This window comes from Apis florea, unplaced genomic scaffold (assembly GCF_048593485.1).
Source record: "Apis florea isolate Af1SG1 unplaced genomic scaffold, ASM4859348v1 contig_3203_pilon, whole genome shotgun sequence".
NCBI classification, from domain to species: Eukaryota; Metazoa; Arthropoda; class Insecta; order Hymenoptera; family Apidae; genus Apis; species Apis florea.
In genome coordinates, this window is record NW_028256723.1 from 8,925,862 (window position 1) to 8,952,500 (window position 26,639).

General features: G+C 45.0%; 1 protein-coding gene across 1 annotated transcript in view; it reads right to left on the reverse strand.

The window, feature by feature from the left end:
* Positions 1–26,639, reverse strand: part of cut (homeobox protein, cut) — a 107,695-nt gene that overhangs the window by 41,828 nt on the left and 39,228 nt on the right. Inside the window, 1 exon segment of the mRNA XM_086911082.1 lies at positions 14,283–14,489. Within this exon segment, the coding sequence (XP_086767208.1) occupies positions 14,283–14,489 (207 nt within the window).

Sequence of the window (26,639 nt, forward strand, 5' to 3'; positions counted from 1 at the left end):
CAGTAAGCTGTTTCACGATTAGCCGAAATGTATAAACTTATTTATTTCGGTGGCAGATAACCCCAAGCTTCCCGCAATAGCCGAGCCGCCCATTGGCGTCGAATTTCTTCGTAACGATAACGATGGGATCGAAGCCCCCCTTTTAACCCGCATCGATCGATATTCATTCACGTTCGTGTTCACGAATTCACGATTATTAATTTTATATTAATTACGAAAGATCGGGCGAAATAATTTTCATGATATTTTTCTCACGGACAACGGAAGATCGGCTCCTCCTCCTCCTCCTGGAATCTTGGAAGGAAGGCGGGAAAACTTAGGTTAGATTAACGAGCGCGAAGAAAGAAAGAAAGAAAGAAGGAATGAAATACTAGCCGCAAGAAAAAGATTATCGAATTGACTGATGAACTATTTTTCGTTCCGATCGGTCCACGCGCGGAAGTTGCCCGCTGATAATTGATAAGAGGTCCCCCTTTCCCCCGTTTCGGCCACCACACAACCAATATGTATACTTATATATACATACATATATATATATATATATATATAAATAGGTCGCATGGGTCGGCACAATTGACCGTATTCATTCGATCACGAATTGATTTATCGATTGTTATCAGGTCAAACTTTGTAGCCGAAAAACGATGTTGCAAAACGAACAGAAGAACCAAGATAATGTCTACCAAATATATATATATATATATATTTTTTTTTTTCTTAATAAATTCATATTATCGCCTCTGGTATTGACCAGATATAGATGAGAAATAAAACTTTCCGAGTATAAAAAAATTTTTGATACAGTAGCATCGAACGTTCGAAAATTCGTGTTTCATCAACGATAACCAGAAAAAAAAAAAAACAAGAGAGTGAAAAAAAAAAAGAGAGATCTAAACCGCTCTACAATGTATCGCAACTTACGTACGCTATATATACTATACTTTATTTTACTTCGTACATTTTCTTCCACGCTTCTTCCACGTCTAAAAAACATACACACACATACATGTACGCGTTTTTTACGATCGCGTGAAACAGCCCAAGAGACAAACGGACAGAGAAAGAGAGAGAGAGAGAGAGAGAGAGAGAGAGAGAGAGAATATAATAAAGTTAGTTTAGTTTTCCGTTCGTATAATAGGCAGCGCTCGAGCGAGCGAGCGAGCGAGCGAACGAGCGAGGGGTGGGTGCGATAAGCACGGGGATTGCGGGCGGGCCGATCATTGGCCGGCTCCTGTGCCGGCAGTCACATCGAATCACGATCACCGATCCGGCGGATAGAAGGTGCACCGAAGGGATTTCCGGCGCAGATTGGCCCTAAGCAAATGACAAAGCACAGGGCAGAGGAGCGGAGGGGGAGGGGGAGGGGGAGGGGAACGGGGAGGGGGAGGGGAAATAACGGTAATCCTTGAAACGGGGAGCGAGATCAGAGAGGGTGGTTTCCTTGGGCAGCCGCAATCTGTCCGAGCTTGGCCGGCAAAGCTCCAAGAAGGGTGCCCGGCCGACTGGCCTTTCGAGTTTAGAGCCACGGTGCAACCGTCCCTCCCACCCCTCCCCCCTCCTTCGCGCGGGCGGCCAAACATCGGCGGAAATCGAGCGAGATTCCTATTTATCGCGAGACGCTTCGCTCCTCGATCCCTTCCGGTTAACGGAAAGCCGCATCCACGTGGCTTCGAGGAATCGTCCAAATTCTCTTCTTTCATTTTTTTTTTTTTTTTTTTTTTTTTTCCCCAATTAAGAAATTATCCTTCAACGCGAGCATTCGCAACTGTGAACGACACACCAGAAAGAGAGAGAGAGAGAGAGAGAGAGAGAGAGAGAGAGAGAGAGAGAGCCAAGTTGCCGAGAATTCCCAAGAATTTTGGACCGAGTTGACCAATTTTGCTCGAGATAAATCAAGAAGTGGCACAAAGTGGCCACAATACGACAAACCATATACACAGTGTAATTTCCTTCGGGACGAGAACGAGAGAGGTGGCGATAAATATCCGTCAAAAATTACGCTCACGTCCTATCGTATAGATGTTCCGAGGGGGCTAAACGCGAGTCGATGAGCCGTATCCGGCCGTGTCTTGGCATAATCGGGCCGTGTTGTCGTCAGGATTAACCTATTAACGCCCACTGTCTACCTCCGGGTTTGCCAAGAGTAATCGGCTCCGCGTCGAGATTTGGACGTGCCGCGAAACACCGGCATTTGTCACTGCGCTGTTCGAAAGACCGAGCTTCAACAAGTAAGTATCTTTGCAAGGGACGGAGAAATATTGCTGCTCGCTCGCGGCCAAGACGCGAGCGAGCTCCCCGTAATAATAACAATAATAATAATAATAATAATATCGGCAACTCGGCCGATAAATCTGCAACACCGACCGAGCAGAAATTCCTATATCCCCACCTCCTTTTAGCTAGGTTACTCGATTCGTAACCTATTTCACACCGTGGAAATAGGTGGTGGCTCGACGCAACGATAATAATAACGCTTTGTCCCGAATCGAGGAGAAAGAGAAGAGCATCGGATTACAAACACTACCGCTGTATCGAAATATCGAAAAAGAGGAAGAAGGAATAATATCGTCGTTGAGAGTTGAAACAAGGACGAAAGAGAATCCATTTCACGAAATTCGATACGAAGATCAAAGCGCTTCGCGATTTTTTCTCTCGTTCAATGTCTCTCTTACGAACAATATAACCAAGAAAAAAAAAAAAAAAGTACTCGTCGCAACAAAGCGTTAACGAACCGTTCGATTCGACTTCGACGAACCCGTTTATCCTCCTTCTTAGCCTCGATGGCGCAGTTCGAAGCTTCGGTGGGAAAAAAGAATAGAAAGAAAAGGAGAGAGAGAGAGAGAGATAGAGCGAGAGAGAGAAAGAGAGAGACAGAAAGGAAGCTCCGTGGCGAAGCGACGAAAATGCGAAGAGGGAATGAATAGAGGCGCGGAAAACGAAGCGGAGAAACAGCGAGCGGGACGGGAAGGGAGGAGAGATGGGGCGGGCGGGCAGGCAGGCAGGCAGGCAGGCAGCAGCCGTCAAAAGTTGCCGAACTAATAGGACGATTTTCAGCGCGGAGCGTTTAATTAAATTAATTATATGCGCGCCTCGGTCGTAATATAAATTGTGAGCAAGCGTCGGGGACGAGCGTGAGGGGGAGGGGGGTGGGAGTGGGGGAGAGGGAGGGGGGAGGAAGGTTGAGTTCCGGTTGTACGCGAGGTAGGGGGAGGGGAATACCGTCAAGCTGCGATCGCCAACTTTGATAGTTACGTTTCATCCATCCATCCATCCATCTATCTATCCGAAATACACGTTTTCCGCGGACTGGTTCGACGCAAACTTCGAAATCGCTACGCGGCGGAGTAGTAGTTGCCGCGCGTATCGAGTTGTCCGATTAAAGTTGCCGCCGCTTCTCGCGTATCGCGATTTTCGCGGCGAAGACAACAACTCGATCGACGAACAGACACCACGCCAAGGATACGTGTTTTTTTTTTTTTTTTTTTTCTCGAACATTTCGTATTCGAACTCGAACAATATACATATGTATATATATATATATATATAAAGTAGCAACTTAAGATGATTTTGCGCATATATGATCGAGTGTCTTATAAAAATGATTTTACACACTTTCCGATAAGGGAACAAAGATCTTAAAGGATTTGTCCCCTAATCAATATCATTATCAATATCGCTCTTATTAACACTCGCCTCTCGATTTAACGTCTCTTCGTTTAATTTGCACGATTGTTCGAAAATGAATGATCCACGAACACGTTCACGGTGTACATCCATATATAAGCAACGAACGAGGAGGCAAGCGAAGTTGCTTAAGCGCGCATAATAAAGAGGGAGGGAGGGGGAGAGAGAGAGAGAGAGAGAGAGAGAATAATAACAAGAATCCTCCAAGAATCTTCGCGGCAAGAACATCCTCCCCTTCTTCTTCCTCCCTGAGGGGAAGGCGGAGGGGGGGGGGAAGAGAAAAAAAAAAGAAAAAGTAGTAAAAAAAAAAAGCAAGAAAAGAAAAAAAACCCAGAAAGAGACAACCCTCTAATTCCAAGCTACCGGTCCAATCTACAACAATCGAGTTCGACCGCAAGGGTCGCAGGAGTTCCTGGCAAGGGGTTTTCTCTGCAATTCCCCCCTCCCCCTCTCCTCTCTCCTCTCTCCCCTCCCCTCCTCTATACGGAGCCGTAGAGCCGAAAAGGTTTGAAAAGGCTGCCGGGAAAAACGGACTCGCGGCTTCCTTCGCCCGCGCACGCGCCCCCCACCCCGTGTGTTTGCACACACGCACCCGCGGCGGGCAGGGACACGGGGGGAGGGACAGGAGGAGGGGGACGAGTTGCTGCAAAAGCCCGTGGCGCGCGCTCGCCTCCTGCGGTTTCTACGTCTCGAGATAAAGCGGCGAGGAGGAGGAGGAGGAGGAGGGGGAAGGAGGGAGAGGCACACACGCTGAAAACGGGGGTAAACGGCCAACTTTCCAACGGCGGATCGCCTGGATCGCCTTGGACGCCGGGCCAGACGGTAAATACATTTTTAAATAAGAGTTTTTTACTCCCATTTCGGCCGGATTTTCGTCCCCGTATCGGGGAATTATCCTTTTGCTTTGCGCGCATTATCCTTCGGCCCGCGGAAGCAAGCCTGCGGTGGGGATGGGGGAAAGGCTTCAAAAGCTTCGTCCACGAACCGGACCGCGCGCTCTCCCCTCTCCCTCCCTCCCCCCCCCCGCCCTCGATTTCGTCTCTCGTTTTGTCTCGAGATATCGACGAATTCTTCACTATTAGGAAGAGAGAGGTAATTTCTATTCGATTTCTCACGTTTTCGAAGATCGGAAAGAAGAAGTTTAGAAGGTTGTATTATACAATTTGGACGACAGCTGACTATTATAATTTGAATATATTGTTGGATCATCTGGTCGAAATATATTTCGAAGATTGGAAATCGTAATTAATCGTCTACACGATCGAGGTAGTTTGGATATCTCTCTCTCTCTCACAATCGAATTAGCATATGCGACGAAAGTATCCGATCCTCTCTCGTGCAAATCCAATTATCCTCGACGACTATTTCTCAAGAGAAGGAAAGTGTGGAACTTTTCGAGAATCGTTAAAAATTCGAAAGAAAAGCTGCTTCTGCAAACTACTACTACTACTACTTCCTTCCATTCCAAAGAGGAGATATTTCAAAATATCGTGAGCAATATTAATTCAATATACCGAAAATTGGATCGAAGAAAAATTTCCTTCCATTCGAGATCAATGGTGGGGGTCAATGTTTCAAATCATTAGACACTCGTCCGATTCGAAAGCGCACGTCACCTTCCTTCCTTCCTTCCTTCCTTCCTTCCTTTCTTCCTTCTCCTCCTCCTCCTCCTTTTTTTTTTCAGACCGATGCCACGTCCTCGCCGCTCGAATTCAATTGTGATTGATCACCGACGGTGATTGAGGATTCGAAATGAAAGCCTCGGCGGTGGCAAAGACAAAAAGACGAACCCCTTCCCCCTTCCTTTTTCCCATCCCTTTTCCACGAAGCTTCCTCCTTCCCCTCGTCGTACGAGAGAACCGGATCCCGGCTCGCAGACGGCGGCGGCGGCAGCCAGACCGAATATAATGGAGTAAAATTCATACGACTCCATATCGGCGCGATAAAAAGACAGGCGGGCGGGGCGGGGCGAGCGAGAAGCCGGGGACGGGGCACAAAGGAAGGATTAATTTTAAATATCATATACTTGGCCGGCTAAAAAGCGGAAGGTGGGAAGAGGGCTCCGTAGCCGGGCAAGCTCGGAGGACTGATAAGTTACGCCAGGGGGGGGCACCACGCTTTTCAGAGGATTTCCCTTTTCGGTTGGTGGAAGAGAAAAGGAAGAAGAAGGAGGCAGCTCCTCCCCTCGAAAAATCTCTCCTCGATTTCGGATTGTTTCGCGAATCGGAAAATTGTACAACGAAAAACCAACGAGATTTCGAATTTATTTAAAATTCGAATTCCTCGCTCTCCTTAATCGTTGATCCAAGTTTGAAAAATTGGAGAGAGAGAGAGAGAGAGAGAGAGAGAGAGAGAGAGAAGAAAGATCGGAGGAAAATGCTCGCAGAGACATATCCATGTTCCTCGAGTAATAAAATACACCTTCTTCGTTTCGCGGTTTTTGCTCGTTTGAATTAACGTCGAATTCTCATCCGACGATAATTCAACCTCTCCGTAGTAGTAACGCTCGCTCGATTTACTTGCTTGCTTACCGTCCGCCCGGCCAAGGAATGCGCCCGTTATTATTATTATCGCGCGTTTCGAGCCTATACACCTCCCCCCTCCGCGCCACCAGCGACGAGAGGCGACAACGACGAGAGGCCTCTCTCTGACACTTTGCCAATTCTTTGCGCGAATTCTTCGCGAAAGAACGTGCTCTTTCGATATTCGAATCGAGATAAGATAAGGAAGGAGGGAGAGAGAAAGTGTGTGTGAGAGAGAGAGAGAGAGAAAAAGGGGAAAAAAGATCGCGAAGCACGAAAAAAAGGGGGAAGAAGCAAAAGAGGGTGGCTCCGGTTTAATCGTGAATTATCAATTCGGGACGGAGCCGAGTCGAGAAGGCGAAGGAGAGGGCGGCGGCGGCGGCGGCCGGAGGGCTTCGCTGACCGACGTTTCTGGTTAATCGCGTTTGCGGAAAAACGGAGATAATTCCTGGCCGTCGTCCGTCTGGACGATATATATATACATATATATACACGCGCACACACGTAAGTACGTACGTGTACGTGAAGGAGAGAGAGAGAGAGAGAGAGAGAGAGAGAGAGAGAGAGAGAGAGAGAGAGAGAGAGAGAGAGAGAGAGAGAGAGAGAGAGAGAGAGAGAAAGGTGGGGTCTCGTGGATGATCTCTTGCCGTGTGTATGGAGAGAAGGCCAAGCGGGCACATGCAAGGGACGTAGGGTAGGGTAGGGATTGATATTCGCGGGCACACGGAATTTTTAACTAGCCCGGCCGGCCTTTAGCCGTTCCGCGCCGCAGAAAGCGCAGCAGAAAAGTTATGAATCTAATTTTCAGCGTATTTGTGTCTCACCCGCCCCTACCCTCTTCCCGCCTCCTCCCGGTTGCTCCGCCATCGCCACCAGGAACACCTATATCTATAATCTCCCCCCCCTCCTCCCCCTCTTCCTCGATACACGCGTCTCCTGCCTCCCCCCTCCTCCTCCTCCGCCTCCACCGCCTCCGTCCGTCGTTCGCTTTCGCGTAATAAAGCGCGCCGCGGCTTCGTTAGGTTTTTATCTCGGCCAGCAAAAAAAAATTAATTTCGAGAGACGCCATGGTTTTCCGTCGCCATGGGTGGTGGGGGGAGGAGGATCACGCACCCCCTAGTTACGCGCGTCCTTATTCCACCCCGTCGCCGTGGAAGGGCGACGACGTCGTGCGTACACGCGTAACCGGAGAACGGTGGAAGCTGATGCGGTAGTACTACGCCTCGTCGTTTCCTTTATCCCCACCTCCCCGCCGATTCTTTTTCTTCGTTTCGTTTTGGCGAGAGAAGCTGGCTGGATAAACTCTCGACACGCGATTAACCTATCCACGTTGCGTCCAGCGGCCAGGAGGATTTAGAAAAAGGAAAAACTAAAAAAAATTTAAGCAGCCTCGTATATATTTTTGAAGAGTCGTCCTTTTCTTCTTTCTTTCTTTCAACAGCGATTCACTCAAGTCGTGTAATGAAATCCTTTTTTTTTTTCTCTTCAAAATTGTAAACAGCGAGGATATACTGTGGAGAAAGAAGGGGGAGAGGGAATCGATCGTCGTTCTAATCGGGCGAATACCGTTTCCGCGTTCGAGCCATTAATTTCACGAAGCCGGCTCGCTAAAACGCCTAATATCCACACGCTTCCAGTCACGCTCCCCGCAACGACGTCCAATAAACGCTCGAATCCCGTTGCGACCACGGGGGCCACGACACGACGACGACGGTCGCTGGTGTGTAAATCAAGCCAAAAACTCCCTATATTTCAGCATACATCAGTTGCGCGGATCGAGCGTGTAATTCCCGAGCTCGCGTTCGTCACGGTTATAAGCGATAATTTCAGTTAGTGGTTCGAGTAGCCTCTCTCCACCAGTAGCCACGTTCACATGATTGAGCGCGCGCGCATGCGCCCGGCCACGCGTATATCTCGTTCTAGATCGCGCCTCGTGCAAGCACTTACGGTATACGATGCAAGTCATGACCGGTACGCCATCGCGGTACTGCCTCGTTTCTATAAATCTTCGGTGATCCGATAAGAAAAAGAGATCGCCCAACTCGCCTGAAACTCGCCTGAATCCCTCCCCCCCCTGCTCCTTCCCTCAAAAAGGGGGTCGAGAAAGAAACGCGCGAGCGCTACTACTCGGTGTGACTTGGAGATACAGGTTAGGTTAGGTTGGCGCGATCGTGTTCCCGTTAAATCGAAGGGTACGCGCTTTAACCGTCTCCCTCTCTCTCTCTCTCTCTCTCCCTCCTCCCTCTCCACCCCCTCGTCGGTTTCCATCGTCGAGGTTCGCGTGCTCGACGAAATATACTTAAAACCGTAATTACGATATAATCAACGGCCGCCGTGACCAGATACGCATCTCGGGGATGAAAAGAAAAAAAGGAGGGGGTGTGGGTGTCGATCGATCTGTTCGAACTGGAAAAACCCTTTTTAAAAGTATACGGAGCAAGGGTGAAGGTGTAGGAGAGTGTGGCGAGAGGGGAGGGAGGGAGGAAGGGGAGGAAGAGGGGGGGGGATTTAACCACTGCCGTTGAGGCAGAGGAAAACGGTCTTCCCCTTCGGCTACTCCGACGACGCGCACACGCCTCTGTATACGATCGTGTGCATGTGCACACGGAGGGAGGAAGGAGGGTGGCGGAGGGGGCAGAAACGAGTTTTACACATCGCGTAAAAGTTAGTTCCTAATTATTCAGATTTTCTAATTAATGTTTCAGCCGACAATGATGGAGCATCCGGCTCGTCTTTCCTCTCCCTCTTTTTTCCTTTATCGAGCGCCCACATGCAGCCCCTCGTGTGTATGTGTATGTATATATGTGTGTGTGCGTGCGTGCGTGTGTGCGCGCGCACGCACGCACACACACCCTTCTCTCTTCTTATTTGTAATGATGATGTCTCGACCGTTCGGCAAATTAGCCGTTTTCAGACCTATTTTTAATGCGAATTTAACGCTTCTTCCATGACGAATGACGCGCGAATATCGTACGTTATGTCACTGGCCACAGTTGCCTCTTTTGCACTTTTGTTCTCAATGTATCGCGAGCCTCGATCGAGAATCTCTCGCGTAGTAATCGAACGAGTAGATTTACGAAAAACGATGAAACGAAAAATCAAACTAGCGTTTAATTTGGCGGAAAAATTTTGTTTTCGAGAATTCCGATACTTAGCATCGCTAGACGCCGTAAAATGCGTTAAAGAAGATGGGACAAGTTTGAAACGATAATCCGTTGACGAACGATCGTATCGTTTCGACGACATGCAACCGCGATAAATAATAAAGAGCACTTTCGCGAAGAGCCGTCATTACGACAACCTTATCAGCCGCTCCACCGTCATTGAAAACAGACTCTAAGGATGTTGTCGGAGCGTATCGACAGATGGCGCTGGCTCAAGTGCGATTCTCACCCGAGTCGATGCTTTAAAAACGCTTAAGATGCCGGAAGAAATTTCAAAAGAAGAGAGGATTGAAACGCGATTATCCAAACTTTTTTTCTTTTCTCTTTTATATCGCTATGACGCTCGTTCGCGAGGAGATCGCCCCCGATCGTCGAAACGAACATCCGTCGATCGTCGAGAGGGAAGAAAGCGAGGTCGATTCTGCCTCCTCCTGCTCGCCGAAACATATCCATCGTCCTCGTTGCGAGCGCAATTTCACGGGTTACATAGATAAGAGAGCGGGCTCGCAAGTTGGCCAGCCTGGAGGTGGGGCGGGGAGGGAGGAGAAGGGGGACGCGAAAAAAACGAGCGGTGGGCGGGCAGCTATTCCGGATTCAGTTCCTATATTTTGTTCTACTTGAAACTTACGAAACGAAACGAATATCTAAACGAATATTGACTCTTTTGCCGGGGTGGTGCACCTCTGGACTCGCGTCATTTTTCGCTCGAGTGCAAATATTCCCCCGGCTTTTTTGTCCGAGTTCACATTCCTCCCCTTTCCCCTCTTGGCCCCGGAACCAACTAACGCCGGATTCATCACGGTGTCACGGTGGAAACCGTACCGTGGAACGTATTCGTAGATATCGCACGAATCGTCTTGCCGACGACGAAATGAAATTCCATTACGCGTGAAAGCAAAGAAACTTCTTGTCGAAATTACGTAATGACGTGACGTGTTAACACACGGAATTGAAATGCTACTCGCGTCGCTTTCGAAAGGTGACACGAAATAACGAATTTTCACGGCGATATCGATCCTTTTATTCACCGTACCGTACCGTAATATTATTTACCCGTTCAACAACGCGATGCAGACAATAAGATAAGAAAATGATCTAAATTGATCTTCACGGTGAGAAACGATTACTTTCTAGAGACTCTCGTTCTAATTACGGAATCTTTTTCTTCAAGCAACTGTATAATATATAATATACAACCTGTATTCTCGAACCTAACCTCGTTCGTCGATCCACAGCCACGTAACGTAACGCCATCTCATCGAGAAGCGCGCCGTGCTGGAACGAAAGTGTCTGGATCGAGATTTGTCGCGATTCGTAGAAACGGTCGATCGTGACTGTGCATAGAGAGAGGCGCGGCGAGATTTTCCCGAGATTCTATTACGCAATCGTGAAAGCCTTAGGTTTCTCCATCCATCTATCTATCTATCTATCCATCCATCCATCCATCCATCCACCCACCGATCCGTCAGTCGGCCTCTAATCCGTTTCACAACAGTCGGTTTCACGACGAGCGTGCGCACACTCGATTCGAGCGATAAAATTCGTCGTTCCGGCCGTGGCGATTGTTTGTCCTCGCGTCGCGAGTATTGCGCACTCGATTGCTCCTTATCAGCGGTAATTATCAGCAAATCTTGGTATCAGGGCAAATACCGTAACACATCGTGGCGGGAATGCTTCGCCTACAGCGAAATGGCCGCGCCGTCGATGTCTCCGCGATGGCTTCGCGCGGTCCACGTGATCGCCCGCCGATCGCAATTATCGATAAAAAAAACAGGGAGGGAGGACGATACGGCCGTCCGACATTTCCCCTCTTCAACATTTTTCTTTTCTCTTTTTTCCGCTCTTGTTTCCAATTCGTATTCGATTTAATCCAATTTGTAATTGAATATCGAATAACAATAAGAATGATTCTGAATCAAAATTTCAAACGATAAAATAATTGTGTATACATTCAACAGAAACTGTATCGCTGTATTTGTGTCATAAAGTATTTCAAGCATTTTTTTTTAACCTCTTCGTCAACCTCGCGATCTTTTTTAAAAAAAAAGTACAGTGATATTTTACAGCACTACTCGAAGAAAGTTATATTTACACATCTTTCAACTCTATCAATGGAAATGGATATCTCCTAACAAAAAAAAAAAAAAAAAAAAAGAAAAACACGCGTTTGTCCGAAATACTTTTCCTCCCCCCCCAAAGAAAAATAACATCCTTCGAGAGGCGAAACAGGAAGTCTGGTCATGGCAGAAGATCTTTTATCCCGCCCGGCTAGAGAGAAGTGCGAATATCGTTCTCGGTTATTTCTTGATCTATCGGTCTGGGTACATTAGCCAACGTGTTTTGAAACACTCGTGGAGCGTATTTGCGTTGGCATCGGGCGGCGCGTTGTCCCTCTTTCATCTCGCCTCGGAGGAACAAAGTCGTTAGCCGGTCTAATATCGCGAACCCTTTTCCCTTCCCCGAGCACGATCCCGCGATTTTCCTCCTCCAACGGAGGAACAGATCAAAGACACGGTTCATGCGTCGCGGCGTGAACAGCCCTGTCAATCATCCGAGGACGTGGGCCAAAAGGGGTCTAATTACCCTTCCACGGTGATCCATCCATGGTGGAATCGTCGTCGAGATCGAATCGAATACGAGATTCTTTTTTTTCTTTCTTTCTGGTTTGGATTTTGGAAAAGGATTAATTTAATTTATCGAATCGTTGGTTGAACAATTTGGGGGCTTCGATAATAAGTAATAATAATTTTTCGACTCGGTAAGCAAGCATGGTTACGAATTGATAACCGATTCGTAACCGCGTATTAAACTTGATCGTTATCTGTGCTCATGTGATCACTGATTTATCACAATCTTCGCCCTTTTATCTCGCGGTTGTCATCAATTTCTCGCGGCACGAGAGCCTGATTTTTCGAAAATGTGAAAGCCGTTATATATCGGCCGTTGCCAAGTTGCGATAATAATAAATTCATTTATTGCCGTCTTGTCTGAACGGATAAAAAGCAAATGATCCCCGGCCGTCATCAGTTTCATTGTTTGCCGCGGCGTTTCGCGACATATTTACGATCGGATCGCACAAATATGTTTGCCCCGATTCTCCTCCGTTAGAAAGTATCATCGCGTGCTTATCGAACGAAATTATTATCCTACCTTCCCCTCCCTCCTTCCAACTTCAACAGCTTCGTTTCGTTTCTCCACCTTCGTGATCGTACACGACACACAATTCATCACATCCGAATTTTCCCTCAATTCTTCCCACCCCTTTTTCTTTTCACATAGAAGAAAAAAAAAAATAAAGAAGAAACGAGAGAGCATTAAGACGAAAGGAGAAGACGAGGAAAATATTAAATCTATCGACATCTATCTAAATCCAATTGATTTCCACGCTTCATAAAACCTCCCTCGAATCGAAGATAATCGAACAACTCCTTTCTCCTTGCTACAACACTGTCCCATTATTTACTCCTCATTATCGTGGCAGGCATACCCCTCCCCCCCCCCTTAATCCCTTTCCCCTTAATCGAAGGATAATAAAAATCATCCCCGGAGCGATGCCTTCTCAATAAAGACATTGTCCAGGGGAGGGGGGGAGGGGGGGGAAGCAAATTCTTATCCGTGAAAAAGGCCTTCCCTTCCCTTCAGAGAGAAGTGACGCGAGGAAGGAGAAAGGGAGAGGAGGAGGGGTTGGATTATCGGGTTCGAGATTACAACTCTCGTTTTCCTCCCCGTTCCAATACAAGGGAAGGGAGGGGGGTGGTGAACAGGGTGGAAAGGGGTTTATTGGCCCTAAGCAGGATACTTATTGAACTCTTAGCGGTGTTTTTATCGCTCCTTCTCTCTCTCTCTCTCTCTCTCTCTCGCCACGATAGGCGGCTTTTAAGTGTTTTCGCCTTTGTTTAAAGGACTCGCTCCCCCGCTCGCATTATGCACCCTCCTCCGCGCGCACAACGGAGAGAGGTTCTTGCAAGAAGAACCTCCTCCGCTTCGTAAACTCCGTGGCTCAAGGGTTTGACCACTTTTCCGTGTCCTTTCCCGAGGGGTGTCGAGATTCTACTCCTCCTCCCCGGGTGTACAGGCGAATGAAAGAGGAGAGGAGATTTTTCGCTTCGAGAAAAATTTAACATCTTCGATAACGTAACAATAATCGATGGAAAAAAAAAAGAAGGGTTGAACAATTTGAACCGAGGGTATTCTCGCGTAAATGATCGATATCCAACGTTCGAAATATTCTTGAATATTCATCGACGATGAACCTCTCCTCCCCCCCCTCCTCTCAAGCGTTCCCTATTTATGACGGTTCTTTCATTACCAATTCCGTCGGTTCCGCCAGGCTGCCATTAGTCACACTTTCCGTACCGAAAGCGTGATTTCACCCGCGTTTATCGCGAATCGGTTGAAGGTGAAGTGCACTCGGGGGTGAATTTCACGGCGAGGAGGGAGCAGGAGAGAGAGATGGTGCGCGCGTTCCAAGAGAGAGAGAGAGAGAGAGATAAGCGATTGGGCGGCGAGGGGAGGGGCCACCCACGTGCTCCATCGAGTGCTCCGTCAGTCATTCGGCTGAACGCGCACGCAGCGGAAAAGCAGCACAGTTGGTGTGCGACACACAACAGTTTGAACGGTGGAATTACACCGTTGCCGGTTGTCCCGTGCCTGCCTATGCTATGTGTACGCGTTTTTTTGCGGATGAAAAAAGCGCCCATTAAACCGAGCCGTTGAAACGTCTCGAATTCCCTCGAAAAATTCGTTATTTCTCCTTCTCCTTTCTCTTTCGTTCCTTCGTTCGTTCGTTTCTCTCTCTCTCTCTCTCTCTCTCTCTCGGTTTTAAAATTTTAGTGGCTTTAGATATAGGTTGAAGGAAGAAAGAGGATAGATAGATATTTGGTATATTGACGATAGAGTTGAAGAAACTCACCTCTTTGTCCTTGGCTTGCAGTTCCTGTTCCAGGTTCGCGTTGGGCGTCCTCCTGGGATTGCTGGCATCGTGCACCTGCTGCTGCTGATCGCTTCCTCCCTGTGGAGTCTGAGACAATTTGTGTCCCTCAGTCTTCGAATTTCCATCGTTCGCCGCGGCAAGTTGCTCCTTCAGTGCGGACACTTCCTTCTCCGCCAATGTCGCCCTCTGCGAAATCAAACGAGAATAAATATTCGGATCGATCGAATTTGTGTATTTCGAGAAGATAGATTTTGCGGGAAATTTAACACTTTCGAATCGGTTCATATTTATTACGATTCCATCTTATTATATCTTACACACTCGCTAATAAGTCTTAAATATTTGAGGCTACATATCGCGAATATAGAATTTTACGATTAATCGAATTTTCTATTCATAATCATCTCGGGATTAAAGCGATCTAATTTTAAGCGTTACTTTATCGATCTTATGAATATTTGGTCAACAAGCGAGTTATATCTGCTGTTCGGAACGTGAATATTTATATACCGTGTTCTAAAATTAAACAAAAGAGAGAATTCTTCTCGATCTTGTTCAAAAATTTGAAAAATTTATTATTTTCGTTCGAAAAGAAAAAAAGGGAAAAAAAGGATCGCGATTCGTTAACGACGAACACGTGCGGGGGATCGAGAAATCTTGTACGGCAACGTAACGGCACATGCCGAAAGCCATCAATCGGCATCTGGAAGCAATTAAAGTAAAATCGCGAATCGGGGTAGTAAAATATCGGAACGCCGGCTTGGACTAAGCCAAGGCAACAAGTACACGTCAGTTTTTGCTCGATGCATCGAAGCTCGATGCATCGATCGTTCCGCGAAACAACGACGCCAACTTCTCCTCTTCGATTCGAAATTGTACGGTAACACGGAATCTACGTACGTACATACATACATACTAGTCATTCTATAACGTAACGTTCGTTCACGACCATTATTATATTTTCCACAGTTAATCCTATCTGAACCACGGTTTCCTCTTTTTCTCTCTCTCTCTCTCTCTCTCTCCTTTCTTTATCTTACACACAGATTTATTATTACTATTACACGTCACGTTATTATTATATCCGCGTCGTAACTATCGCGGTATTGTATTTTCTCGCGTGGAAAATTTGGAAGGAAACCAATCTCTTTTTCTCCTATTCGAAGGCAATAGCGGATTCGTTCGTAAAAACAAATTTCGAAACGAAAAGATCCACTCCTCGATCGTCGTCCAAATGGCTCGAACGAAAGAGCGAAGAAACACGATGGACACGTTGGTAAAGAAAAAAGAAAGAGAGAGAGAGAGAGAGAGAGAGAGAGAGAGAGAGAGAGAGAGAGAGAGAGAGAGAGTTGAGGGCGAGGTACGAGGTAGCTGTAGTAATGACCCATTGTTTCCTGCAAAAAGCCTTGACGATGTTATCGATAATTACGAAATGATACGGGAAGCATAAATACATATCTGAGACCGCGATGCACGTTCATTGAAATGGCGGACCGAGTATCGATAGGCTCGGTCGGGACTCGCGTCCTGTGTATTTGTCACGGGAGCTGGAAAAGTGGGGGGAGAACACGAGCGGAGCGCTAAGGCCTATGGAGAGGAATCGAGAAGATCGCCGATAAAGATCCGTACCGTCGTCCGCGATCGTCACATTAACGGCGGAAGTCGTTGAAAGATAATGGCTTCTTTGAACGTTCCTGACGACATTGCTTTTGTCGTTGTTCTATCAATAATCGGCTGTTAAGAATTTAAGTTATGGGATTACGGGAAACTCGAGCAACGTTTCCGCTCTTTCGATTACTTCGAAGCTCTTTCAGATTCGTTCTTCGATTGTTCGTCTCGATACGAATTTCGACGATCGTTGATTTCCGATAGATTATCTATTAAGTCTGATCTCGTCGTTAAAGTATCGTCCGAGTCGATACGTTTAAATGCGAATATCGCGAAAGAAACGCAAAAGAGAATTGTTTTAAACGTTTCTTAAATGTGGTCGATCGTTAAAAAACATTATTCCCGTGGAATAATGTGAATGAAAAATATCGAAAGAAAAAGTAAAAGGGAGGGGAAAAAGAGAGGATCGTTATTAAAAAAAAAAAAAAAAAGAAAAAGAAAAAAATGTACGTTACCTAAACGTTAAAAGCTTAGAATCAGCTGAAAATATAGTATCCAAGATTTCGAGAGAAAGTTAGGTTAACATTTTCCCATCTCGAAGAACGAAGTCGATGTACATGTTACAATACACTCGCTAATAACTAATAATCGACGTTAATAATAATAATAATAACGTTGAGAGGATACGAAACGGACTGTATTTTCATTACAGAACACGCATATTTCGGACACGACCCGGGAGATAGCGTCCACGCGTTATTCGTAAAGTCGCCATGATCGCGATCTGACCTGAAAATAGTTGGGAAGTAAATTCGATGGATCGAACCGCGGTCCGTTCGATTCGATAGTTAGACAGCACCAATTACGTACGAACTCGCCTTTCGACTGTGAGTAGAGGGCGTGGTGGGAGGTGAGTTTCGATCACGTCGAGGCGTTTCGTCTTGGGTCCGACGCTCGTCTTATATCCCATCGCAAATTGACGGTTATCCGACTTGCACGGTGTTCCGAGCATCGATCGATCGCCACTCACCGATTCGATATACGGAATCGCGGCTCATTGCACGTTCCGCGTGTGCAAGAAACTGCTTCGGGGCTGCTTTTAGGCACCGGTGGTCACGCACTTTTGGATCAACTACCATCGGGGCATCGATCGGTTTCTGTCGTGTTAATGCTTGTTTCCACGTTTTCTCCAACGCGTTCAACAACTTCGTGTGTCGTGTAATTAAACCCTCCCTCCCCCTCCCCCCGTAATTCGTTGTAATTTCGCGGCCACGGGTTTCGTATATCCTCAAATGTGGCCACATCACATTTGTAATTCAAATCTTTCTCTCTCTCTTCGCCAAGTTTTCTCCTCTTCGGAAGAGCGAAGAACGCCATTTTTACATCGGCGATCATTTTTATCATCGATAGATTGTTTGTTATACGTTGTTATTACGTAGTTTGTTGTCTTTGTTGTACTACAAGTTGTGACACTGTGTGTGTGTGTGTGTGTGTGTGTATATATATATGCTCTTGGAACGATGGATGACAAGTTTGGTAATGGTTATGTTATACTGGCAAGATTAGTCTTCGACACATAACGTGAGTACTAACCTATAAACGTCATTGTTTCGCTTCGCGCCACCAATGCTATAAATTTCCAATTGTTATGTTATTACGGATCGTTTATTTTCAAACTCTGATTGTTCAGGGACTAATAATAATTTACTATTATTCGACAAACGTTTGAAGAAAAATGAAAAATTCTTTCCGACGATCCGGTCGGTAAATGGGGCGTTCGAATCGAATCGTGTCAAAGATTGGGGGGAGAGAGAGAGAGAAAAAAAACTTTCGACGTCGAATTCGATCTCGGTGGTCAGAGTTCAGACAAAGGAAAATTGGGGCCACCGCCAATGACCACGCGTGCAAGTTGGCGTCTATAAGCGTGTTGGCGCGCGCACGAGCGTACGGCATACGAGTGTCGCAGCTGGCGACGCACGGTGTCGTAGCCCGTCAAACGCCGAGCATTCTTTGTGCCCCGCCGCCGGAATATCCCGAATAGATCAGCCTCCCTCGCGCACCCACCCCGCCGCGCGTCTTTCTATTTTTACGCCCTAGCCCCCCCGAATCATCACCGTGCACCGTTTCTTTTCTACTATTTATTTCGTGACGGTTGACTAATGCGCGAGACCCATCGGGAATTCCGGTTGGATCGATGTGTACGTATTTCGTGTACGTGTTTCGACGCGCCCCCATACCACTTGACTCTGAATCTCGTGGTGTGTTGGAAAAAGGAACGGAAACAAGGTCGATGCTTCGATTTAATTTTATTAGAGAGTGGAATTTGTGTATATGTATATATATATATATAATTATTTAGATATAGGGATTTTTTTTTTCTTTCCTTGCACTAATCTTGTATAGGGAACGTTTAGGAAGGGGGAATTAAAATGGTATCATGCGTTGGTCGTATCGGTCGTAGAACAAAACTATTTCCACATTAAACGAGCGTAACAATTTCAAACGACAACGTACCGAAATACATTTTTTTCGATTTGCTTTGTAAATGGAAAATTTATTTTCAAACATCTCACACGTGCTTTCACCTCGAGTTTTACAGCGAAGTAACTCATTTATTCTGAGACGTTATAGAGGCGTTTCCACATACCGCCTTTGAAACCTCTTATTGAAATGAATTTTAATGATCGTGTGCCACGCTATTCCCCCCTATATTTTTTTCGAAATAAAAGGAAATCCACGGCATTCAGGCGGCTGCTAAATAAAGCAATTTATACAACCCACTAAAACGAATATCTAATTAACATGAAATGCATCGTTTACCTTTACGACGTGTTTTACTACGCCTTCGGTTTCATTTTCCAGATTCGCGTGATCCAACCACTCGCGACTTCTTCCGTCTTTGACCTTTGACACGTCGTAACGCCCAATAATTATGCGTCGTTCGCACACCATCTCGGCGATAAAAACGAAACAACCGATCGTTCCTCTACCTCCTCGTAAATGGGAGGGAATACGTTACGTTAGAGAACACGTTAGGGAAAATCTCCGCTCGAAAAGGAGATCGGCTCAAAAATACCACCCGCCCCGCTGCCGTCTCCTCACCCCGTCCAAACCATATTTTTACCAACCTCTCCCACGGAAATTCCCTCGATCGATACGAATCGATCGGATGCAAACTAACTCCCGCGCTATCTATCTACACCTATGCATCCATATATATACACGCGCGCGTGTATAAGTACGATCGCCAGCAACGAAGTAGCATTATATATATATATATATAGTGGTGATGGTGGCGGCGGCAAGAAAGGGAGGAATACCTTACCACCGGCCTTCTTTATAATCTGCCTCGTGGTAACAGAGGGGGTGGCGGATCAGCCGTTTATGACTAGCGGCGGTGTTATATTTTTTTGGGGGGAGGGGAGGAGGAGGAGGAGGAGGGGGAGACGGTCGTGATATTTCAAATTTTCTCATTACACCTCGAGGTGCGAATGATCTCCTCCCCCCCCTCTCCGCCCCAACAGACTCTTTCTTTCCTTCTTCTGTACCCGATGTGCAACGCCGTGGCGCCGCACCCCTCCCCTCCCCTCCCCTCCACCCCTCTCCCCGCCCCCCCCTTCTTCAATCTCACACCAACCAGCCATCAGAGGGTGAAAACCCCTCTTGTATTTATTATTAAGATATCGACCGGCCCCTCTAAGTCCCGCTGCAACACTCGAAGCGTGCACACACGAGAGTTCGCGAAACGGAGAGAGTTCTTCGTTCGACCCCTCTTACCAGACCCCCTCCCCTCCTTTCTTTCTTTCTTTCTTTCTTTCTTTCTTTCTTTCTTTCTTTCTTTCCTCGACCATAGGAGCACCACCATCGATGCTAATTCGCGCTTTGTCGTACGCAGAGAGAGAGAGAGAGAGATCGCTCTTTGTTTCGATCCGATTAAAATGGCGCGCTGAATCAGTGCGACGTTCCATGAGGGGGAGTAGCGGGGAGGGGACGCTCTGCCTATATTTCTCTCGATATTTTCACTCGATATTTTTCACTCGATGTCTCGATATTATCCTACGGAACAGAAGGAGGAGAGACATCGAGTTTTCGGAGGGTCATCGACCGTCGCTCTCCTCGTTTGCTTTTCTCTCGAAGCATGTGCTGCGGGGACACTCCATGTGGCGCAGGTTCCCACGTGTGTGGGACCACGGAGAGAGAGAGAGAGAGAGAGAGAGAGAGTGCAGAAGGGAGAGGCGATATTTAAGAAATGTCAATACACGGGCGGCGAGGAGGAGGAGGAGGAGGAGGAGGAGGAAGAGGAGGATAGAAGTCGACGGCGACGACAATGCCAACGGCTGGGGGGCCCCGTCATCCCCCGGACGACTCAGCCCCCGAGGCAAGTTCGGTTAAAAAACGAACCCCTTTGATGTCCACCCCCCCCCCTCCCCCTGCACGCTGTCCTAATGAAAAATTAAAGCCCCTTCTTAAACATCATTAGACGCGGCCACTCCTCCTTTTTTTTCCCCTCGATCCCCCTCGTCCATCCTTTCCTGCGAAATTTTCACAGTTAATTGCTCCTCAGATTCGATCGATCGGTATATATCGAGGAGATCATCCTCGAGTTTCTTTTTCAAATGCGTTCTCGAAAAAAAAAAGGATGCTTGTTCAGGGTTGAAATTTAAATAAACTCGTTCACGATCTTCTTTCCTTTCGCCTGGCCGCCCGAGATCTTCTCACGCGCGATCCACTAAACATAAATCACGGGGCGGCGGGGGGGGGAATTCGTGGCGATCATCTGGAGGGGGAGGAGGGGTGTGGAGAGGAAGGGGCCTCGTCAGGAACACTCCTTTTTGTGCGGGATTTTTGTTCGAGATACGACACAGAATGGAATAGATTAGTTCTACTTCCTACTTCCCCTTGCTTCCGTTTCCTTGAAAGTCAATTTCAAAGTAATCTGGTTGCCCAAACATGTCGTAGCAACGCGTTGTATAATATCACAATTGTGACGTATAAAACGCAGACTTGGTACTTTTGAAACCCTAATTTCCTATCCTATTTTATTATCACATTATCAGCAATAATATAACAGAATTCTATAGGCAGAAGCCTCTACTTACTCGAATGTCGACAACCAGTCTTTCAACAAGAAATGTTGAAAGTTAAGCGAAACAAGTTAAAATCTTATTTCTCTCTCGAAGAAAGCGTCACCGTATATATAAATATATACCGTCGATTTCACGGCGAAACGAGAGGATTATCAACCCGGTCGCGGTTTTTTCTCTCTCTCTCTCTCTCTCGCACGAGCGGAGGGAGGGGGGGGGAGCTTACAAACGGAAATTCGGGGCGGGACGAAAATGGCGGGGCGAGGGAGATGGACCCTCGACACGCGGCGAAAGGGACAGTGGCGGCCGAAGAGGAGCAGGAGGAGGGGGAGGGAGGGGGGGGGCGATTGTTGGAATTTGCATGAATCGATCACGATTGTTTGGCCGCGAAATGAGCGGCGGCAACGGACCTACGCCGAATAGACGAATAATTCGCAATCCGTGTACAGGCCGAAATCGAGTTACCGTTTGCCATTTTCGATTCTGCTCGCTCCAACGGGCCACAATGCCCGCAAAGCGAATCATCTTTGTGATCCCGAGCCTTTCCTCCGTCCTTTTTTCCTCCCCCCCCCCTCCCCCCTCCACTAATTTCCCCAATTTCGTTTCAAATTCCATTCGCCACCGCGAATTCCTTCTTCGATCATCGCGCCAACCAATGTAATTTATACCGATATTTCTATCCATCTATGAAAATGACCACATATATATAAGATATATATATATATATATAAAGAGAGAATAGGAATGAATATGCATAGAATATATACAATATATATATGATATATATATATATATAAAGAGAGAATAGGAATGAATATGCATAGAACATATACAATATATATATAATATATATATATAAAGAGAGAATAGGATACAAATACTAGAATGAATATGCATAGAATATATACAATATACATATATTTATATATATATATATATAAAGAGAGAATAGGATGCATATATTAGAATGAATATGCATAGAATATATACAATAGGATGCATATACTAGAATGAATATGCATAGAATATATACAATATACATATATAATATATATATATATAAAGAGAGAATAGGATGCATATATTAGAATGAATATGCATAGAATATATACAATAGGATGCATATACTAGAATGAATATGCATAGAATATATACAATAGGATGCATATACTAGAATGAATATGCATAGAATGTATACAATATACATATATAATATATATATATATAAAGAGAGAATAGGATGCATATACTAGAATAAATATGCATAGAATATATACAATAGGATGCATATACTAGAATGAATAGAATATATACAATATGTATATAATATATATATATATATATATAAAGAGAGAATAGGAATGAATATGCATAGAATATATACAATATACATATATTATATATATATATAAAGAGAGAATAGGATGCATATACTAGAATGAATATGCATAGAATATATACAATATACATATATAATATATATATATATAAAGAGAGAATAGGATGCATATACTAGAATGAATATGCATAGAATGTATACAATATACATATATAATATATATATATATAAAGAGAGAATAGGATGCATATACTAGAATAAATATGCATAGAATATATACAATAGGATGCATATACTAGAATGAATAGAATATATACAATATGTATATAATATATATATATATATATATAAAGAGAGAATAGGAATGAATATGCATAGAATATATACAATATACATATATTATATATATATATAAAGAGAGAATAGGATGCATATACTAGAATGAATATGCATAGAATATATACAATATACATATATAATATATATATATATAAAGAGAGAATAGGATGCATATACTAAAATAAATATGCATAGAATATATACAATAGGATGCATATACTAGAATGAATAGAATATATACAATATGTATATAATATATATATATATATAAAGAGAGAATAGGAATGAATATGCATAGAATATATACAATATACATATATTATATATATATATAAAGAGAGAATAGGATGCATATACTAGAATATACATAGAATATATACAATATATATATATATATAAGATATATATAGAGAATAGTTGGAGCGATAGTTGTCGAAAAGGAGTGGTTCATTTTTATATGGTCGGCCACGGTGTCGTCATTGTTTTCTTCTTTCCTTCCTTCCTTCCTTCCTTCCTTCCACCTATCCCTTACAACGCGGCGCGGCTGCCATTCAAAGCCACTTTTTCATCCCCCCGCCCCTCTCTCTCTCTCGAGGTGCTCCACACGCATAGATTACAATATTACCACCCCACGTGTAACCCGCGCCCCCCAGGCGGCGCGTCCTCTGATATATACGCGCGCACTTCTGATCATAACATAAATTTTAATGATGGCCGTGATGAAAATATAAGAACGCGGCGATATTTACGAGCGTACACGCTCTCTCTCTCTCTCTCTCTCTGTGTGGAGGAGAAGAGAGGAGCTCCAAGTCTCCTCGTCGAGGTTTAATCGTCCATCCGTGGACTCCTCTCTCTCTCTCTCTCTCTCTCTGTCTCGAGATGACAGCTGTTCCTCTCTCTCTCTCTCTCTCTCTCTCTCTCTCTTCGTCCGTTTTTATCTCGCAAGAGGAAATATCACGTAATCGTGTTAAATATATGTACGGATAGGCGTGCGGATATTAAAAATTCGTCGAATCCATTTGCCACTGTTCCTTCCTATCCCTTTCGAGGGAAAAACAGAAATAACTCGCTTCTTAATCCTAATCCTTTCTGAAGAGAAAAAAGAAAAAAGAGAGAGAGAGAGAGAAAGGGAAAGATTCTGAAGAGGAAGAGGGAGAGAGAGAGAGAAGGATCTCGTTTTTCCGTTTCAACAAACCTGCCTCCCCTCCTCCTCCTCCTTCTCCCCCTCCTCCTCTCCCTCCTCCTCCCCCTCCCCCGCACTTTTGACGCTTCGCTTTGGAAATCCTTTGATTCCCATCTTCTCGAGGCGGGGGAGGGGTTGGAAACGTCGATGCTTCGCACGAAAAGGGGTCGTCTCTCTCTTCTCCTTTCCTGCCGAGCCCCCTCCTGATTGGGACGATAAAAGGGGGCCGCGAGGGACGGCTGCAGAAGGAGGAGGAGGAGGAGGAGGAGGTAAAACACTAATTAGTTATCAAAGGGAAAGGAAGGGTTTGGCGACAAAATAGTAGATCCTCCTCTCCCGTCTTCTAATAGCCCGCGCGGCCGTATTGATTTTCGAATCATTCGAATTCCTCCTCCTCCTCGAAAATCCAAGCCTCGTGTCTCCGAGAGAGGATCGGTTAAAAATCGGACGAACGCGGCTCAACGCGGATATCCGCGACACTAATTAACCGAGACATCCACCGGGAGGGAGGGACGCGCGGCCAACAGTGGAAAATTGCCAATTTTCCCGATAATGAAAATTCCCTTCCCCCCCCCCCCTCTCTTCGCTAATTCAATTCGCCTTGATTTCGCCGCGGAAGATTACGATCGCGGAAATCCCTCCCCGTTATACGATTCGTGCGAATTATTATTAAGCGAGGTGTGTCAAACGGCTGAAACACCCATTTCACTACATTCACCTATTCATTCACCTGCCACGAGCGAAAATGGAAAAAAAAAAGAGAAACACTTGTATCCTAACGTGGAAAGAGATATTTGGGCTAATTCGTTGAGACTAAACGAGACGTTAAGTATCGAAGAATGGGTTGCGTCTGCATCAACGAAAAAGCGAGTAAGTCATACGGTAACATGGTATGCGAGAAATTGTGAAGGAAGTTTGAAAAACGCGTAGGTTTAGCGTTGAGTAATTGGTTGTCCAATATTCGACACCCTCCTGCGTTATATAATTTCGGATTTGAAATTGTACACGTAAAACAAATGGCAGATTGGTGGCATTTTAAAATTTGTTTTAAAATTCCTTTAACCCTTCGCACTGCTCACACATTCCTATATGAGCGGTGAAAAAAAAAAAAAAAAAAAACATTTGTATGTTAACGTAGAGCAAGAGATTTTTAGCTAAATCTCTAGGTTCGATATCTACACCGAATTTTGTAAAGTCGATAACTTTGTATACTTTGTAAATTCGGAAGGAAATTTCAAAAAACGGTCATCCGGATTTTGGAAGAGATTGGTCGTGGCGAGGTCTCGTTGACGATAGGAATAGAGAGGGAAATTGGTGTTCGTTGAAAAAGAATGATGCTTCTAGGGCAATTTGTGCATACATCAGGCTTGGCGCACAGGATTTTTCCGAAACGAAAATTCCCTTTCGACGAATTTTTCGTCGAAACGAAATGCTTTTTATCGAGTGTTCCCTTCGAGGGGAGGGAAGGCAAATATTTGTTGAGACGCGTGTACTCCCTCTCCCTCCTTCCGAGTTATCTTAATATTTCAAGGTGATTTCAATCAACGCGGCAAATAACGGATCGTAATTAACGGATTGTAAGTCTGCCCTCGATCGCGATCGTTTCTTTCGTTTGAGGAAAGGGGGATAGTTTACCTTTACTCGTTAAACAAAAATGTGTATCTCTGTTAAACCGATAAGTCGCAGGAGACTGTTTCTAGATTCTTCCTTAACTTTTTTACTCTTTCTTCGATTCGACGCCCGTTGTTATATTTCGTCAATATTTCGAGCACAAGGTGGATCGATAATGCGTTCAACGCGAACACGTTTTCGTGCAGAGACACGAAACGCGACGCGTGCCAACGAATTTCGTGCCGAATTCCCTCTTTCGAAAGAAGGAAAGGGGAGAGGTGTTCCTCTCCCAACTTTCGAAATTGTGCAGGGGAAGAAATTTCGAAAACAAACGTCTTATCCTTGTTGATTGGAAGGTAAAAAAAAAAAACTCGTCCAAGAATGGATTTCCCACGAATTTCGAGATGATTGAAATTTCGAAAAGGTAAAAGAAAAAATTAGTTAGTCGAAGATAATCGGGCATTTGGGGCACGTTTGACCAGTTACTATTATTATATTATTAATGAAACGCTCTTTCGATGGATTTCCAATGATCGAAATTTTTAAATTTTGACACGGCACGTGCTTGTTCCAATTACGACTCGCAATGGATTTATAAATAAAGGAACTTCGAAAACAAAATTAGAAACATATTTGTTCTTGTTCGAACTGGAAGACTCCTTCGATGGATGGATCTCCAATGATCGAGAAGAAATTTTAAAATATTGAAACGACAGAATCGACGCGTGTTTGTTCTAATTACGACTCAAAACTAGAAACTGGCGCATATTTGTTCTCGTTACGGCTGGAAGGCTGTTTCGATGGGTGGATTTCCAATGATAGAGGAATTTCGAAAACGCGACGGAATTAGAAACTTAGGCACATTGTGTCTGCTCTTGTTACAATGGAAAGGCTGTTTCGAGGATTTCTAATGATAATAAAAAAATTTGGACAGGAATTTCGAAGAGTTGATCTTATTTACGATTGATAAAAAAATCGTCCTCTCTCTCTCTCGATCGAATTTCTAACGATCGATAGGGATAATTGACGAAGAATTTCGGAAACGAAATTACAGTTCGTATCAAACTTGAAAGGCGATAAAAAAAATCGTCCTTTTTCATCAGAATGGATTTCTTGTGATGATTGAACAGTAATTTGTATGAAAATGTAACAAAATTAAATTTTATTAAAGT